The sequence below is a fragment of the Uranotaenia lowii genome, unplaced genomic scaffold (genome assembly GCF_029784155.1).
Source record: "Uranotaenia lowii strain MFRU-FL unplaced genomic scaffold, ASM2978415v1 HiC_scaffold_146, whole genome shotgun sequence".
Lineage (NCBI taxonomy): Eukaryota > Metazoa > Arthropoda > Insecta > Diptera > Culicidae > Uranotaenia > Uranotaenia lowii.
In genome coordinates this window covers 44,761-62,579 of record NW_026597477.1, presented here as the reverse complement: position 1 = coordinate 62,579, position 17,819 = coordinate 44,761, and the positions used below count along the sequence as shown (strand labels likewise).

Below are 17,819 nucleotides of genomic sequence, written 5' to 3'. Positions count from 1 at the left end.
ATGGCGGCGACATAACTTTCCATAATTCTTCATTTGCGATGGTGGCTCCAGAGATAATTTCTTTGAACTTTTTTTAAATTCATAACAAACGTCAGTTTCAATTTAGTTCCTTATAAAATAAAACATAAGTGAACACAAATTACTTCAAACAATATTATGTGGATTTTTTTTATCAATTTTCTACAAACCGACTATCATTTCCGAAACAAGAGTTATTCTGTTTCACCTCACTTTTAATACAAATAGAATCATTTTTTGATTGCTTAAAACATCTGTATATTTAATAAAATAGAAACATCCATAAACAAATTTAAAGGAAATTCGTACTGATTAGTTCCCGATCAGGAGAGCATATCAAAATAATAACTCAAACGTATCTCACCAAGATATTTACATCTGATTCAGTTATAATTAAGTACTCAAAATTTTCGATTTTAAGTTTCTCCATTATGAATTATATCTTATTCTGCTTGACAAATTTGAATGGGGTTGAGCTAATATTCAATGATCAAGATTTTTTTCGGATTGTCCTAAAATAATATGATTATATCTTATTTTGATATACGTACAACTTTTTCTAAAACACGGACATCGAAGTCAACGGCTCAAACCTTACATTAACGAGTTTCGCTCAATCGATTCATAAAATTGAATCAATTTTTTGGGAATCCAAAAATGGGACATGGTTTTATCAAATAATGTGGTTTATTGACCTTCCACTAGAAAATTTTCTCGAAGCACTTATATCTTGATAAGTTATAATTATGATATAATTTGTTCAGTCCAATATCAAACTATGCTATCTGAACGAGATTTAATCTTTATAGGAGCATATCAAAAACTGATATAATTTAGCTATGATCGCATAGATTTTTTGATATAATTTGAGATATTTTAACATTCTACGAGTACTGAATTATAACTCATTTAGATAGAAAAAAAAGTATCAAAATATCTCATTTTGATATAATTTTGTTTTTCCCTTCTGATCGGGTTATGTTCATAAACTTCTGGAGAATAGCAAAAATACACTAACATGTGTTTCTATTTTTTTAAAAATAAGTTATAAAATTTCAATTTCAAACAAAATTTCACTAACTTCAGCTGTCATGGTAATCAAAACCGAATATAAATAATTTTCTTATCTGTTATTAAAACTATACACGGTGAATCGATTCTAAAGTTGAAGAAATCTTCAGGATAATCTTTGAGCTTTAATTCAACACAATACTACATCCTTCTATTAAAATTCATTCAACCTTTAGTTTAAGTGATCTGATTTTACAATATCATGTTTTCGCTGTATTATGATGACCAATAAACAGAGTTGCTAACCAACGAATTAGACCGAAAATTGAGAAATTTTTTAAAATTTATAAGGTGAAATACGAAACTTCAGCTCATGACCGGGTAAATTTTTGTTTGTTCTGAATTTTGCTATGAAATTTACAAAAAAAAATCCAATACCTTTAGGACCAAAGATTTGTTTTCAATTAACCGTTTCGCGTTTAACGTGTTAGGCAGCAATTGAAATAAATTGATTCATACATAAATCGGCCTTAATTATCTCAGGCTCAATTTTTTTTCAAAGATTATCTGAACACTATCAATAATTTCGAAATTGGAATCCCCTAATGAAATTACTGAAAACCCGAACTTATGTATTCTCATTCTGCTAAATGTGTAGCCTATCCGTTTTTGGGACCAAAACATTTTTTGGGGCCTTACAAACTGTCCGTTTTTGGGATCACATCTTTTTTAGATCGCATTACACAATATTCAGAACATTATAAATAAACTCTACTAGCTCAATAATGAAGCAACCAGAGCTTTATTATGAGTTTATAATAATACATGTTTTTGTTTTTCAAAACAAATCAAATCGGAAAAATCATCATTTTCAACCAACAAACCTAATGGAAAATAGGGAATCTCAAACCGAATAATCATTAGAAACGATGTATTAAATATACTTAGTATTGACATTTTTTTAGCATATTTGAATTTAACAACTATGAATGATACGTTTACGACGATTCCAAATTTAAATTTATTCTGTTTGTTCTTATGCTTCTACCGAAAGGTTATTACGAGTTTTCATGACATTTTTAGTTAAATCCGCTAAAACTTTAAGGTTTTTAAAAGACATACTTTTTTGTGTTATTCAGTGTATGTTTTAAGGAATTTTTTCCCAAGTAAGTATTTGATATCAACAATGTCAATAGCAGTCAGTTGAGATATTCTTAAAACTTCACTTTTCGTTAGTGCAAGACAAGCTTTTCACAACACTTGCATTTTCAATAAGTTCAAATACTAATTTAAACCACGATGGTTTTCAATCAACTACTCAGTTAGAACTAAGATTTTTTTTATTCGAATTGGAAGGCCATTCATTAATGATCAATCACATTATTTTTTTTTTTTTTTTGAAAATTTCGCCTTGATCGATTATAACGAGCTTCGGAAGTTTTTCCAGTACATTGTGTTCGTTACGCTTCTCTGTTATGAACATTTCGTCTCATACACGATTATTTATTATTTACATAGTATTCCGTCTTACGACATAACTTGACGAACATAATTCCTAAAATTCACTCGGTCCATGGCAACCGTCTCATACACGAATGATAACGATTTTGGATGGAGTCAAAATAAGGTTCTTGTATTTGTTTAATATTGAAAACATGTATGATTTCAGATTTGGAGGACCTTTTTTAAAGTGTTAAAAAATCAGTATTATTTACATGAGATGGCACACAATCACAAATTTTATGATTTTTTACCCTAAATTTGATGAGGAATAACTTCATCCTCCAACATTTTGATGAGCATTTCGGCACGCAACGACTTTTAGTACATCTCATACCAAATAAAAAAAATAAAGTTTTGCATGCGAAAAGTTAATTTATTCTATACTCCTTTTTTCCTGTTATCAATGGAAGCCATTAAATTTGGTTAAAAAAATCGTTTCAATTTTCAAGTACTAGAACTTGTGGTTAAAAAGGCAGATAAAAAATAACACTTGATGCAAATGGACTCTCTAACACCACGAAAGTTTATGTGATGATAGTACACAATATTTTTTTTACAAACCACAAAAAAAAGTTAAAAAGTGTTTTCGAACTTATGTATATTAAGTGATTATCAGATTTCAGACTTCAGATTTTCATCCTTACTAATCTCCCCAACATGTAGTTTTTGATTAATATGTCTTGAAATATTTTCGATTTTTTCTTATCAGCATTTTTATATCAGCATGTTCGTTGTGAAGTGCCATCATACTGTTGGTTTGTTCATTCCGAGCGTAGTTCTGCGCCAACTGCTACATCCTTCCTTTGGATAAATTTGTGATAACAGTAGTGTGAAAAATACTTTCCTCTTTCCAACAACATGTCTGTTGATATTCAGCTGATTTCGAGTGGTTCCAGTCATACCAGCGTAAACTAGGCTCAATGTATTACTTACTTACTTAATGATCCCGCGCCGATCCTCCGGTGCATAGGGCCGTGGTAAAATACCTCCACTGTTGACGATCCGGAGCCAGCGTCTTCACCTGGTCCCAGTCAAGATTCTCGTCGACAGTTCGGATTTCAGCGGCTAGGCTTCGCCGCCACGAGTTTCTGGGCCTGCCTCTTCTTCGACGACCTTCTGGATTCCAATCTAGCGCCTCTCTGCAAATCTCGTTTTCATCTCTTCGCAGCGTGTGCCCAATCCATCTCCACTTACGTTCCCGAATCTCGATTTCTAGCGCCCTTTGATGGCTTTATTTATTATTGCAATCTAAGGTTTCTTTAGATGTATGTCAGGTTTTTTTTAGAACTCATTCTGTTCTTTCTTTTGAACGTGTATAATATGGCTGCCAGACAATGCCTTGCATATAAAAAAGTGGATCGAATAAGCCCAGCCAACAAAAATTAAGACGCTTGTAAAAGGGTTTTCCAGCTTATAAAAACATATTTACCATACCGAACAAAGAATACGTCTGTTGTGGTATGAGCCTACTTGGTTGAATGATTCAACTGAATCAAAGCAATCGAAAGATTCCTTTTAATTCAACCATGGTAAATGAAAAGTTCATATAAAGGTATTTCGATAGCAACTTACTACCTTCTTCAGTGAACGTTTTCGATTCGAACGATTTTCGATCAATCGAAAACGTTCGCTGAAGAAGGTAGTAAGTTGCTATCGAAATACTGGTATATGAACTTTTCATTTACCGTGGTTGAATTAAAAGGAATCTTTCGATTGCTTTGATTCAAAGAATACGTGTTGGGTTCAAATTTCTGACTCAACTCTCATAACATTTACTAAGGATTTTCTAGCGATTGTATAGCTGTTTTCAATATAATATTTGTGCACAATTTTACTCATTTTCCGAGAACAGGTGCTGCATTTTGAGGTACTGATTCTCAATTCATTACTGCTGCAACATCGAAAACCTTGTAGTAAATGTTGCAGAGTCCAGAGAACTTGTTCATAACAGCAAAGAAAAGAAGGGGTTCCAAGTGACTCCCTTGTGGTACGCTGTTGATATCCTAAATGATGATGATGATGATGAACCCCTTTTGCCAGATACGAACGTATTAATTAAATATAAGTCCTGGCAATCCCATTTTTACACAGCACCGACAGAAGAGTCCATAATTCTTCATGACCATCCATTGTGCATTCCGAGAAACAAACTCAACAAAATTGTCCACAGTTTACATCCTTCTTTCCGACCATGGGTACATCTGGTCGTAATAAGAAAACAAACAAGTTGTTTCATTTCATTCTTCAAATGGTTAACACTTTATCAAAACCTTTAACTAGTAATCATACAGTATGTCAAAATTCCCATGTTTAATATTGTGACGAAAAATGTGTGCACTTATCTGTTTTGAATTGATTAGGACTCGATTCCTGACTATTGGATACTCTCGTAATCTAAAAATCTTATCCAAGATTACTTCTAACGGTTTTGCTGTTTGTCTTAAAATCAGAAACTTAGAACATAACACATTTTTCAACAAGTTTTAAAAACAGACAATATTTTGTCAACATTCATGCGATTTAACCTATTTTCAAATGACTTCAAAGAATGAATCAAACAAGATGTTTCTAGAGATCCAATCCCTTTGTATGTGATATTTCTATATTTTAACTTAAAACCATGTAAATCATTAGCATTACCAAGTAGAAATCGATTAGTAAAGGACTGCTAGCAACGTAAAAATATACTCGATGGTTGCCACTATGTCGTAAGAAAACGATCGTCAACCCAAAATGCGTCTAAGAGTAAGAAGGCCTATCTCATCAAAACGGCTAATCTTTCTAGTAGCCACTCGCCTGATTCAATTGTCACAGCCTGGTACGAAACGGTTTACACAATTGTAGATTTCGCCAAGATAAGGCGACTTAAATCTCGCGCCGCTTCCGGATTAGCCTCCTCCTCCTTCTTCAAGCTGTTGCTACTACATATATGTAGCTACTTCAGTTTCTGGAACTCGAGTTGTTCGTTAGCATGCGATTATGTAGCACAAGCGGCATGCAAACTCAATGAACCTCACAAGAAAGATCAGTCCGGCTGTTTGACTGTCCGACTGTCTTCAATCGCTCGCTCGTACACCCACAAGCAAAACAAATCACCGTCAGTTGATAAGCCAAACATTCCCGCGGTACACCGCGCGCACATTATTCATCAATTGGGAGCACATTTCGTTCCGTTCTTTTTTTTTGCTTGCAATAGGGAAACTGATCGTCTGGTCCGATGTTTTGGCTTCGACGGCTAGAGATTTAAACAGGAATAATAACAAAAAAGATTTTTGAACATAACTTAGATTGAAATGCATGTACGTCAAATTTTTGTAAAAACTTTACATACATCCACACATTTGATTGAGCTAGACAATCTTGAATCCGAAAGATATATTGAGATAAGGTGACGTACTTCAACAAATGGCTTTGGAAGTGATAAATGCACGCTTTTTTCTTTTTTTTTATTATTTGAAACCGGAGTTATGTTTTGAGTTTCTCGTGAAAAAAAGTTATACAAAAAAAAAGTTCAAAGTTTTTGCCAACGAATTTCTATTAACATTCAGTCGGCTATTTACTGAGCTCGTTTGTGAATTTTTAACTACCACGTAAACTTTTAAATGCTGTAATCATTTCCTAAATAGAAGTAATTGGTTTCAATAAAAAGGACCACGCTGACCCATTTTCAAGATAAGCTGTAATAAATTGATTCAACTGTCCAATTCGAAATGGAGTTTGAATATATCATCCGGGGTTTTTCTTGAAATTTTAGTGATCGTGGATACTGCAGTTTCTATTAAACAGACTGAGCCTTAAAAAATACTAGGGATAGCTCAAATTTTCATTTTTTCCTATAAGATTTTCATTGATATTTGAGCCGTAAGTAGCTTTCCAAATCTCAATTTACTGAGACATTTTCCTTTTCCTTCTACTTCAAGGGATACATTTTTAATGCATGAGTCATAATGAAATAAAGGGTGATACTTTCAAAATTTGGTCAATATCAACTTGACGTATTTCTTTCAATTTTGCATTTAAAAAATCTGAACACCCCTGTGTGAAGAATGTTGTTCCTATTTTGATTTTGGAATTTACTCTTCAGTTGTCAAAATGCCGTCCAAGGAAGAAGATCAGCGTATCAAAATTTTGCTCGCGCATCGCGAAAATCCGAGCTACTCGCACGCAAAGCTGGCAAAATCGCTAAAAGTTGCCAAATCAACCGTTACAAATGTAATTAAACTGTTTGGGGAACGTTTGTCGACAGCCCAGAAGTCTGGATCGGGGGGAAATCGAAAACCGGAAGCCGTGCATCGAGCCAAAAAACGAGCCGGACTATCGACTTACAAGAATTTAGTGACTCCAAATTGCGATGATAAACAAAATAAGACGGCCAAAGCGCGATTCCGGAGGCTGTACGGCAAAAGGAAGGATATTTTCAAGCACATGAAACTGTCAAAGTTCGCGAAAAAATATCTGGTTTGGCAAGCCATCTGTACCTGTGGCTTGAAAATCAGCATTTTCATAGCTTCCGGGACTGTCAACCAAGAAATTTACGAAGAGTGTTTGAATAAGGAGGAAACACAGTTGTTCCGTACTGTTTTGGCCGGATTTGTCATCTTGCCATTACGGTAAAAAGGCTATGGAGTGGTACGCCGCCAACAACGTGCAGGTGGTTCCCAAGGACAAGAACCCTCTCTACACGCCAGAGCTCCGAGAAATACTGGGCTATTGACAAGCGGAACCTTAAGAAGACCAAAAAAACTGCTAAGGACGAGCAGCAGTTTAAGGCAAACTGGCTTTCTGCGGCGAAGAAGGTGGACAAGGTGGCTGTACAAAATCTGATGGCAGGGGTTAAGCGTAAGGCCCGGCAATTCGGATTTGGAAAAGCGGAAGCTTAACTGAATATTTTTCCTGAATTTTATACTAATTAAACTTGAAAAAGAAATTTAATTTTATTTTGGAAATAAACGATTTCTTGACCAAATTTTGACCGTATCACCCTTTAGTACCATATAGAGGGTCCGGCAATTGGAGTGCTAGATTGGAACTAACAGATAATTTGTTCAAAACAAAAACTTTTTCTTTCAAGTTTAATCAATTTTACTTCAAAACAAATCATATTTTCAAAATCCAGTTACAATTCGATTTTTTTTGTCATGCACTCGCTGCAGAGCTAGGCACATATTTTAAAAAGCTCGCAGTGCTTTTTGTGATATTTTATCAAAGACTTCAGCTAGATGGCGCTTCAGAACTTCCAAACCGTCCTGTTTTGTTGAGCAGATTTTGGGATTGTCCACGGTTTGAGAACATGCCGTAGACTTATTTCCGATACATACATTAATGGATCTCACCGTATCAGGGTGTTTGGTTGATCTTCACCAGGAATACGGCTATTACGAGTCATTCCGGTCCAGACCTTCAAATATGCAGATTTCTTTCGCCTGGTGGCCTTCAGTACGGCTGCACAGGTTCGTAAACTTTTTGGCAATCAAAATCTGTAAAAGTTTAAGAGTTTATCGGTAAGAAACACAATATTCTCCAAATCAGCCAGGATCCTTTGTGCCTTCTTGCTTTTGTTCTACCGGAAGGTCTTGTAACCTTTGGATCTTGTTAGGCTTGGGCTTAAGTTCATCTTTCAGTATCCGACAGTGATTTTGATCCGGTATAGTAAAATCTATCGCTAATTTTGTGGTACTACGTTGAGGAATTCTCTCAGGGTGCATCTTGATGATCGTCACCATAATAAGTTTTGCCACTGTGGCGTAACAACCCCCACCATATGGTTTTTTAGTACTTCTGATCTGCAGGTATCTCCCAAATGCAAGGTGAAATAAAATAAAATCCTAGACGTATACTAGCACTTCGTAAAGGTTCGAGGCCCTTTTCCGAAAAACACTTGATATCAATATTAACTAATATATCCTCTGACAGCTTATACATAAAGTTAATAAAGTGAAAATGTGTCATCGAATACGGTTTTGTATGCTTCGTTACAATCACTGTTAAAGTTATGTAGCATTTAAATTGCCGGACCCTTCAGACATGAAAAAGTTAGTTTGCGATTCATTCAAAAACAATCCGACTTCTAATGCGGTTTAGAATAAAAAAAGCCCCGTATTTAGCTAGCCCATCCTTTTTTGAACATCTATAGTTTGTCATAAGGTTGTCTGGTTCTGTTCTGATGCATGAATTGAATAGATGGTGATCCTTTAAAAAAAATAGGATGATGGATACAGGGTTGCATAGTAAGGTGTGTCAAATTTCAATTTGAAGTTTTACATTTTTTCTTTCAAAACTTCAAATCAATACCCTACCCGATCTTGAGAGCATATCAAAATAATTGCTTGAACCCATCTCAACGAGTTATTTTTAACTTATTCAGATATAGCTTTAAAATCCAAATCTCGGTTTTTGTTGTTTACAGAAAAAAATATTGTATCACCTTTTCATACAATAATTTTTTTTCTGTCACAATTTGCCTGCTTCGAAAGCTTTCATTGCAATTTCAAAGCTCTCATTCCGATGCATCATGCATAGTTCTGTTGAAGCGTGCGCGTCTCTCAATCGGCAGGTCGAGGTTCGAATCATCCTGGCAGTACTAAAACATTTCAAGGTTTATGCAAGTTAGAAACCATCATGAAAGTTTAAGTACAATGTTGGATGCAATGCAACCTTACCTTACTCACGTTCTAGAGTCCAAAGCAAAAATTGCATGAAAGCTTGTATGCATGACTCTAATTCTTGTTTTTTTTGTGGTCTGAATCATATCTGAGTTATAATCATGATATCATGCTATCAAAGAGTGATATAATTTTGTTATTCTTTCATGGACTTTTTAAAATTATTTTTGATACTAATCCTACAAAATATCTCATCCTGATATAACTTTGTTATCCTTTTCTGATCGGGTAATCTCATTGAAAAACCCTTCATTCATTTAAAGCAAAGAGAAAACTTTTCTTGCATCATTCATTTCAAATTTCGAAAAAAAAAGAAATTCGACATACCCAATTTAATAGTTATATCAAACTTATTTTCAGGCTATTTCAACCAGGCTATTTCAAATTTCTTCAGAGCATGATACATAAGGTTGCCAGCACTTTGTCAGCACGTATCCGGGCCGCACAAAACCGGACTACATATTTTATCTAAAAATCTGGCAAAACAGGGCATTTGATTTCGAACTTGTCGACCAAAAAACCAAGCAATATCAAGGCAATTTTTGTCATACCCAAGAATTTCTGTACAAAAAAAATAAGAAAAATTTTGAAAAAAAAATTTTTTTTTTCAAAACTCATCAGCAGATGTTATATTGTATTTTAGGCTTCCAAAAAGCCTTTTGTGATTATTTTTATCAAACTTACTGAAAAAAATTGTTTTTGAACGCATCAATAAAAATAATTTACAACACAATTTGTCTTTTTTTTGTGATTTGGGAAATAAAGTGAATAAATCCGGGCAAAATTCGGACTTTTTTCAATGAAATCCGGACAACCGGGCCGGACCGGACTTTCCCAAATTTTGTATTAAATATCCAACCCGGATAAACCGGACAATCTGGCAACTTTAATGATACATATATGACTGATTCAGGATCAAAATAGAGATAAATTTAACCGGGAGGATTATTCAATAATAAAATATTGTTTTCAAACTCCACCATATAATTTGGTTAAAACATGTGAAAAGGTTATACAGACCCCGTTCGTTTTTGGCAACCCGCCCGTAAATTTTATGTTGCCAAAATCAAACGGTTTTTTGTCACTTTTTTATTTTAAATTTTTATTTCAAATTTCAAAATTGATATTAAACCTTATATTAGCGTTAAATTTTTCAGTTTGGCTCAATTATATTAGTTTTAGGCAGTAAAACATGGAAAAATTCATATTTTTACAGTTTAAAACTATTATAAATCAGCCGAATTGAAAAGTTTAATGCTAATACACAGAATACCAGAATACACATGTTGACAAAACGCAAGTGTGATTCTGCCTCTCCTCAAATGTTTTACTATTCAGGTCTCATTTCGTAGGAAAACATACAGTACTATTAAAAATTTTGATGTTCTTTAAATATATGCAGTTACTGTGTAAATTTGTGCCATGTAATTTGTGAAAAATGTCTGTATGAATGTTATAAAATCTTATTTTACAGACAAATCCTGGATCATGGCAGCCCAGTCCGTTGGAGAGTGTGTTGGTACAAAATACATTTGCAGGGTGGATTCAATTTGTGAGGTCTAATATTGTGCTGCCTGCAATTGCCTTAGCCAAGCAATGGTACCTAGATACAAAAACGCTACCTTGGGATTTCTTGGCAAGTCCATTTTATTGCGACTGAGATCTCATTCGAACTTTGCAGTTATCCTGCGCGGTTGATCCGTGCGAAGTAAATGATCGCATTTGTATGAACCGCAACCGCAAAATTTCAAATCTATCCCTCATGAGGGAGGAATAGTTTGAGACAATTTCAGTAGAATTGGATAGAAGGTATAATACTTTGCTGCCTGCAGATGCATTAGCCAAGCAATGGTAGACCTGTTTAGAATAAAGCTATCCTAGTTTCATAGCTTATTGCGACGAGTAACCGAGAGAACTTCTGCTGTTATCCTGTGCGGTTGATCCGTTCGATGTAAACTGATGCCAATTGCATGAACCGCAACCGCAAAATTTTAAATGTATTTCTGAAGAGGGTGGAATAAATTGAGACAATTCCGGTCTCCTTGTACGACAGAATTAGGGACGTGGTACGACAATGGAGGAACTTGAATGACAAAAATAAATCATAAATTGACTCAAAAGTACGTAATGGATTGATCTATTTCCTACATAGTTTCATAAAACAGAATTAGAAATATAGTTCAATGAATAAATATCAGTTTCAAATCAACATGGAAGGTGATTCTATTGAATTAATGAAAACAGCTTCCTTAAGCCGTTGTCTTAGGTACATTTACCCTAGGATGTATGTGAAATTGCGAGTTTTGATAGTAGATACCTGTTTTTAGGGGAAAAAACTTATAAGAATGCTTCTAAACATCGTTTGGGTCATATAATTACAAAACACAATAGGGTAAATGTACCCGAATTTGGCCCCTAAGGCATGGATGACTAGATTTCCCATGATTGTAGGCTTCCTGTAATATGTACCTTCATAAGTCCTGCGACTAATATGATTGCTTACTAGCCTGAAATGCAGTAAAAATATTTCCTAGCTTTAAAGCTGTGGATATTTTGAGAAAAATCTGATCAAACTATTGATTGAAATGCTCCTTACTGTAGCCCCCGTTCCGAATTGTGGCCCTTTAGTTGCTTAAATTGGCCGTCTCTAGAAAAAACTCGCCTACAACAACAGCCTCCACGAATTCGTTGATAATATCCTGGAAGGAAGCACAACGATGTTCTGTATTGTTTTCAAAAAGTCGGAAGTACGTAATGTCCATCAACTTTTAGAATTGATATTTGCGTGCAGAATTATAATTTAACGTAAAAATGTTTAACTTGTTTATTACACTTAGTTCAGTAAGTTAGAATCTTTCCACATGTTGGTACTGAATTGCAAATTTCCATTCAAAGAAACGATGTTCAAAGCATTGTGAAGCATGGCTGATGAATAGTTCTAAATTTCCGATGATAAAAAAAATACATCTTCGAATTAAAAAAAATCACTTTCTCCATATCACTCTTACAAATGTTGATTATTTAAAAAAAATTGTATAGGAAATCTTTGAGATAAGGTTGTGATAGAAATATGCTCGAGATAGATTATACTAACAGGGTTGAATGCTGAATAAAATCTTCATCGATGAGAGGAACTTCCTGTTGTGTGTTCTTGTATGATTTCGATTCCTGTCTGTAAGTGTCTATCCTTGTGCGAAAATTAACTTTTAAAAATCCCATAAATGTATTTCAAACGCTGCTGCAATAACTAATTCTCAAAACTAAATTTGGTTTCAATTAAAGCAATCGACGGTTGGGAAATCGTGTATTGTTGAATCAACCTTACATGTATTATAATAGAGTAATTCATATAGATGAATGAATGATTGAAAAAAATGTCAGCGACATGCCAGAATCAACTATGTGGAAACGTGCCAAGATCCTCAACAGTGTTTTCAATTCCGTTCTAAACTTTTCGATAAATTTAGCAAAAATCTTCTACCATTTTAATTATGATTTTTTTCTTTCCCTCGCTGCCTTTCATAACCAGATTTACTAATAGAAACTTTTCTTTCTTTTTTTCTTTTCCCAACCAGGTACCGGTGAATCGGGTAAATCGACCTTCATCAAACAGATGCGTATCATTCACGGTAGCGGTTATTCGGACGAGGACAAACGTGGCTTTATCAAACTAGTGTACCAAAATATTTTCATGGCAATGCAGTCGATGATCCGAGCGATGGACCTGCTGAAGATCCAGTACAGCGACCAGACCAACACAGTAAGTAGTTTGATTGATCTCACTTTTTCGAGCCGTAATTTTTTAACCGCCCATACCTTTCCCTTTTAGGAACACGCGGAACTGATACGAAGTGTAGACTTTGAAACAGTGACCACATTCGAACCGCCATATGTTCAAGCAATCAAGGATCTGTGGGCGGATGCCGGCATCCAAGAATGCTACGACAGGAGGAGAGAGTATCAGCTAACAGATTCAGCTAAATAGTACGTATCCCTTAAAAATTTTGTTGAGCCTTTTTTTAAATAACATTTTTCATAAGGCTATGAAGAAAAGATTTTAAATTTGAACAGTTGTAGTCGTTTTCAGTGAAGCAAGATATTTAACGTCCAATATTTTCTATTGCGATACAAAACATAAACAGTTACCTAATGGAGATCGACCGTGTAGCGGCGACCAGCTATCTTCCAACGGAACAAGACATTCTGAGAGTGCGTGTACCCACGACGGGTATTATAGAGTATCCCTTCGATTTAGAGGAGATTCGGTTTAGGTTAGCCCCATTGAAACAATTCTCTACCGCATCTAATAACGATTATGGATCTGATATGGATTTTATGGTTTCCTAATTTTTCGTTACCTCCGGGATGCCGCTTATGCATGATTGATTATAATTTTTGTTATGTGTATGTCTTAAAAAAGTTGGATCTGTTAACCTTTTTAATTTATGAAAACTTCGGTAAAACTACAAATCGTCAACTTTAGAAGCAAAATTAATTCTATGACAAACTAATCCAACTTTTTCTTTTGATATTGTTTCGGAATTTCAATACATGCTGTTGTGTTATTAAGTAAGGATCATTTCATACCCGAATAATAATTTTGTACATTTCATTCTGAGTTGGAAATAACTAAACCGTTCTAATCTTCATTTACCATAACAATTAATATAATTGGTTCATTAACTTTAAATATTAAGAACTCAATTAGCCATTTTATGTTTAATGTGCCAACAAAATCTGCAGACGTTTGTTAGTTGTTACACATTATCGTTGGTTGTCTGTTTTTTTTTTTTCATTAATACATTATCAATTTTGAATGCATTTCATATGACCGTACGTTTAAACATGATAAAAAGTTTGATATGAGCATTTGATTTTCTGAGTATTGAAATTTCCACTTCGAGTGGTACGTTTTCAAAATTCTTCAATGAATTTAATCAGTCTGTCTGTGTGACTTTTGGAATTCACTGACTTTTGGTCACGTTTAGAACAAAACTGTGCATTTGTTAATCAAAAGTTTGCATCATTTCGTAAGGCTTGTTCTTAGAGGCCTCTTTCTCTGAATGTTCTGCATGTGATAGTTGAATTTACAATGACCGAAGAGTGCTCTGGTCCGGATGCTGAAATGAGATTTACTTAAAGTTAACAAGTAACTCGATATGATTGGAGATGGTTTTTCTAAAAATAATTTAGTTTGGCGACAAGTGTCCAACTCTTCCCAGTATCGTTTATGCTGGTTAGAGGACCAAGTTTGAATTTGGTTTCTGAACCAATTGGGACGATATTGGGACAGCCGGATCTGGTCCGTAAAATTCCTTTTCCGATCCAGCTCTAGCGAGTTCGTCGGTGCATCCGTTTCCAAAAATTCCCTTATGTCCGGGTACCCATAGAAGGTTTAATCCATTGCCTTCAGCAAGTTCTTCGATTGCTTTCCGGCATGCGATTACCAGTTTTGATCTAGAACTGGAAGCACTAAGTGATTTGATAGCTGCTTGGCTATCTGAACAGAAATAAATTGTTCTGAACATAATTTTCTTTTGAAGTGCAATTTGCACTCCATACATAATAGCATACAGCTCAGCCTGAAAGACTGTACAATATTTTCCTAGAGGTTGAGCATGTTCTATGTTCAACTCGTGACAGTAAATTCCTGCACCTGCACGGCCGTTTGATAATGAACCGTCAGTATAGAATACAATATGAGAAGACATTTGGTCCTCTACGAAACCTGATAACCATTCTTGAGGAGAAGGAAATTTGACTTTAAACCCCATATAGGGAAAACTAGTCGAGAGTCGTTTGGCGCTAAATTAAACTCGTTTAATCTAACTAACTCAGGCCACACATTTGTATGACTCGATGACCTTTCGATATTTCCTGACAGCCAGAGACCAACTGCCTGTAGACGAAAAGCACATCAGAAGGCTTCCTGTTTTAGGAACAAGTGTAGAAGTTTGATAGAAAACAGAGCTTCTAGTGCTGCAGTAGGAGTTGTAGTGAAAGATCCGGACATCCCTAAGAGACACATTCTTTAAAGGTGATTTAGTTTTGTTCGAACTGTTGCAACTTCTCCTTTCTGTCACCACACTAGACACCCATAGGCCAGAATTGGTCTTACTATTGTGGAGTAAATCCAGTGAATATGTTTGGGTTTGAGTCCCCAGTTTTTCCCGATTGCACGTCGGCATTGGCCGAAGGCCATGCATGCTTTTTTGATTCTGAATTCGATGTGATCTGACCAGTTTAATTTGGAGTCAAGAATGACACCCAAATATGTAACTTGATCAGACACGGTGATTTCGGAACCATAAAACAGCAGAGGGCGCACCCCGCGGGTGATACGTTTTTTAGTAAATAATACAATATTAGTTTTTAGAGTAATGGTAACAATAATATAAAGAAAAAACGTGACATTTTTGTGCATAACCGGTAATGTTTACCTAAAAATCTGAACCTATATTACCGAAATGCAGTCATGACTACACGTAAAATAAGAAAAAGGTAAAATTTACCGAGAAGCAGAAGTGATTTTTTCCTCCTATCTTTCGAGGTAAATTTTACCTTGTTTCCATTCACCTAGCAAAAAGGTAAATTTTTTCATTCACCTACGAACGAAAAAGGTGAATTGTGCCATTTTTTCGTTTCACCTAGAGAAAAGGTAAATTTTACGAATCACTGAGGTAAACGTGGATTGTACCGTTTTTCCATTCACTGACTTAAAAGGTAAATGCTATGTTTTGGCTGGTATCATCATTTTTACCTTATTATTATTGTTTGGAATCTATGACCATGTCAAAAAAAAGTCTTGTTGGGGAAAGACTAGTGCAACTTCTTTCCCCAGGCTGGTGACAATCCGGTTCGGTGTTCTATTTTTTGCTCCTTTACCGCATAAATACTCCTGACTCCCTCTCGGTCACCATCTTCGCATGCGTCTGCGCCACCACGACCGCTGGATCCTCCTGTATTAGCACATTATGCCTTTTTCCATTCGAGCCAACTTGGCTCATCTGTAAGATAAACAAGAATCATTAATAAAAGCTAGCTTAAAGAGAAGAAATAAATAAAATCTGAAGCTATATTTACCATTTTGTTCCGATTCTTGCATATTGCGCAACATTTTAAAACTTGTTTCTGGATGAAAAAACTACTTAACTGCCATAAGCAGCTCCAGCAAACAGGTAGGACATTTTTTTAAATTTACTTTTTTTCTAGGTGAATTTTACCTTTTTCCAGCTCAATTTAGGTCGAATTCACCGCGCTCCGAGGTAAGCTTTACCTCGAAGAGGTAGAAGTGATCTTTTTTGAATTAACCTTTTTTCTAGGTGAATTTAACCTTTTTATCGAGCACAATTCAAGTAAACTTGACCTCGCTACGAGGTAAGATTTACCTTTTTCGGATTCACCTTTTTCTCGGTAAATTGTATCTTTTCCAGCTCAATTCAGGCAACTTTACCTCGCTGTGAGGTAATTTCACCTGGAAGAGGTAGAAGTTAACTGTTTTGAGTTCACGAACGTTCACCTTTTCATCTCGGTAAATTTTACCTTGTATTCAACATGACATAGAATTTCCCGTTTTGCAAATTTTATACACATCAGTGATTGGCAAGAAAGGAAGTTCAGGCCAACGTCGATGCTGTAAGCAATGACAGACAAATATTTAGATACTGACGTTGAGAGCGTTATATGTAATTTTACAAATTGCTCGCCTCGACATTGCTCACACAAGGACATTTATTTATTTCAGAAACATATCGAACAATCGTTTATCAAAACATTTCAGATTACAGACCTAGTTTGCTGGGGAGGAGATTATCATAGATTCCCGACTAGTGTTTAGCGGATATTATTTGTAGGAATTTACCGGATAAAACACGTTTAGCATTCGTATGCATTTTCATAGCAGTTTACTCAACTGTAAAGTCTCGAAGAATGAAATTGACTACAGCCTAAACCCCAACGAGAGCTGTTAACCATATTCCACTAACGAATTCACTTTTTCCGATCTATAAACCATATCAGTTACCTGGGTGATCTGGCCCGTATCGAAGCCGAAGATTTCCTACCCACTGAGCAGGACATTCTCAGAGCTCGAGCACCGACTACCGGCATCCTTGAATATCCGTTCGATCTGGATAGCATTATCTTTAGGTAAATTTGCGGGAACCAGGTTGAAGGCTTCTCGAGTAAAAGTAAAACCGCTAGGAACCTTCCCCTCTTTCGTATGTTTACCTTGGTCGTTGTCCTCGGTGGAAGGGCGCGATGCTACGTATTTCTTCTTGTATTTCTTTGACAGACGTTTAAGGTCGCGTTTAAGGCTGATTATAGGCATTCTCTTAACTAACGGTGCTAGGAGGTAGAATGCTTTTTTGTTGAAATTTTAATAAATTAAAACTTTTCCTCCTCATTTGATTCTATGACAAGGCTCCACAACGTAAGCTATCATAAAAGTTGTTTCATAAACAATTTCTATTCATCCGACCTTATTCATATGTTTTGTTAAACCACTTCATCTTTCATTTAATGTTCGTCTTCTAGATTGATTAACTTTTTATTTGGTTATTGAATGAGCTTCGGTTTGCTTGCGCTATACTAATGTTGTTGTGCTCTGTATGCTTAATGTTTTTG

At 35.3% G+C, this 17,819-nt stretch overlaps 1 protein-coding gene across 9 annotated transcripts in view; it reads left to right on the top strand.

Annotated features, from left to right (window-relative positions):
* Positions 1 to 17,819, top strand: part of LOC129759380 (guanine nucleotide-binding protein G(q) subunit alpha) — a 37,120-nt gene that overhangs the window by 12,082 nt on the left and 7,219 nt on the right. For 5 of the 9 annotated variants that reach the window (XM_055756811.1, XM_055756810.1, XM_055756815.1 and 2 more), the window contains 3 exons: positions 12,770 to 12,954; positions 13,024 to 13,178; positions 17,214 to 17,342. In XM_055756811.1, coding sequence (XP_055612786.1) covers positions 12,770 to 12,954; positions 13,024 to 13,178; positions 17,214 to 17,342 — 469 coding nt within the window. Of the gene's footprint in view, positions 1 to 12,769; positions 12,955 to 13,023; positions 13,179 to 13,336; positions 13,466 to 17,213; positions 17,343 to 17,819 lie in introns of all 9 variants that reach the window. The other 4 variants (XM_055756817.1, XM_055756819.1, XM_055756813.1 and 1 more) reach the window with 2 other exon arrangements.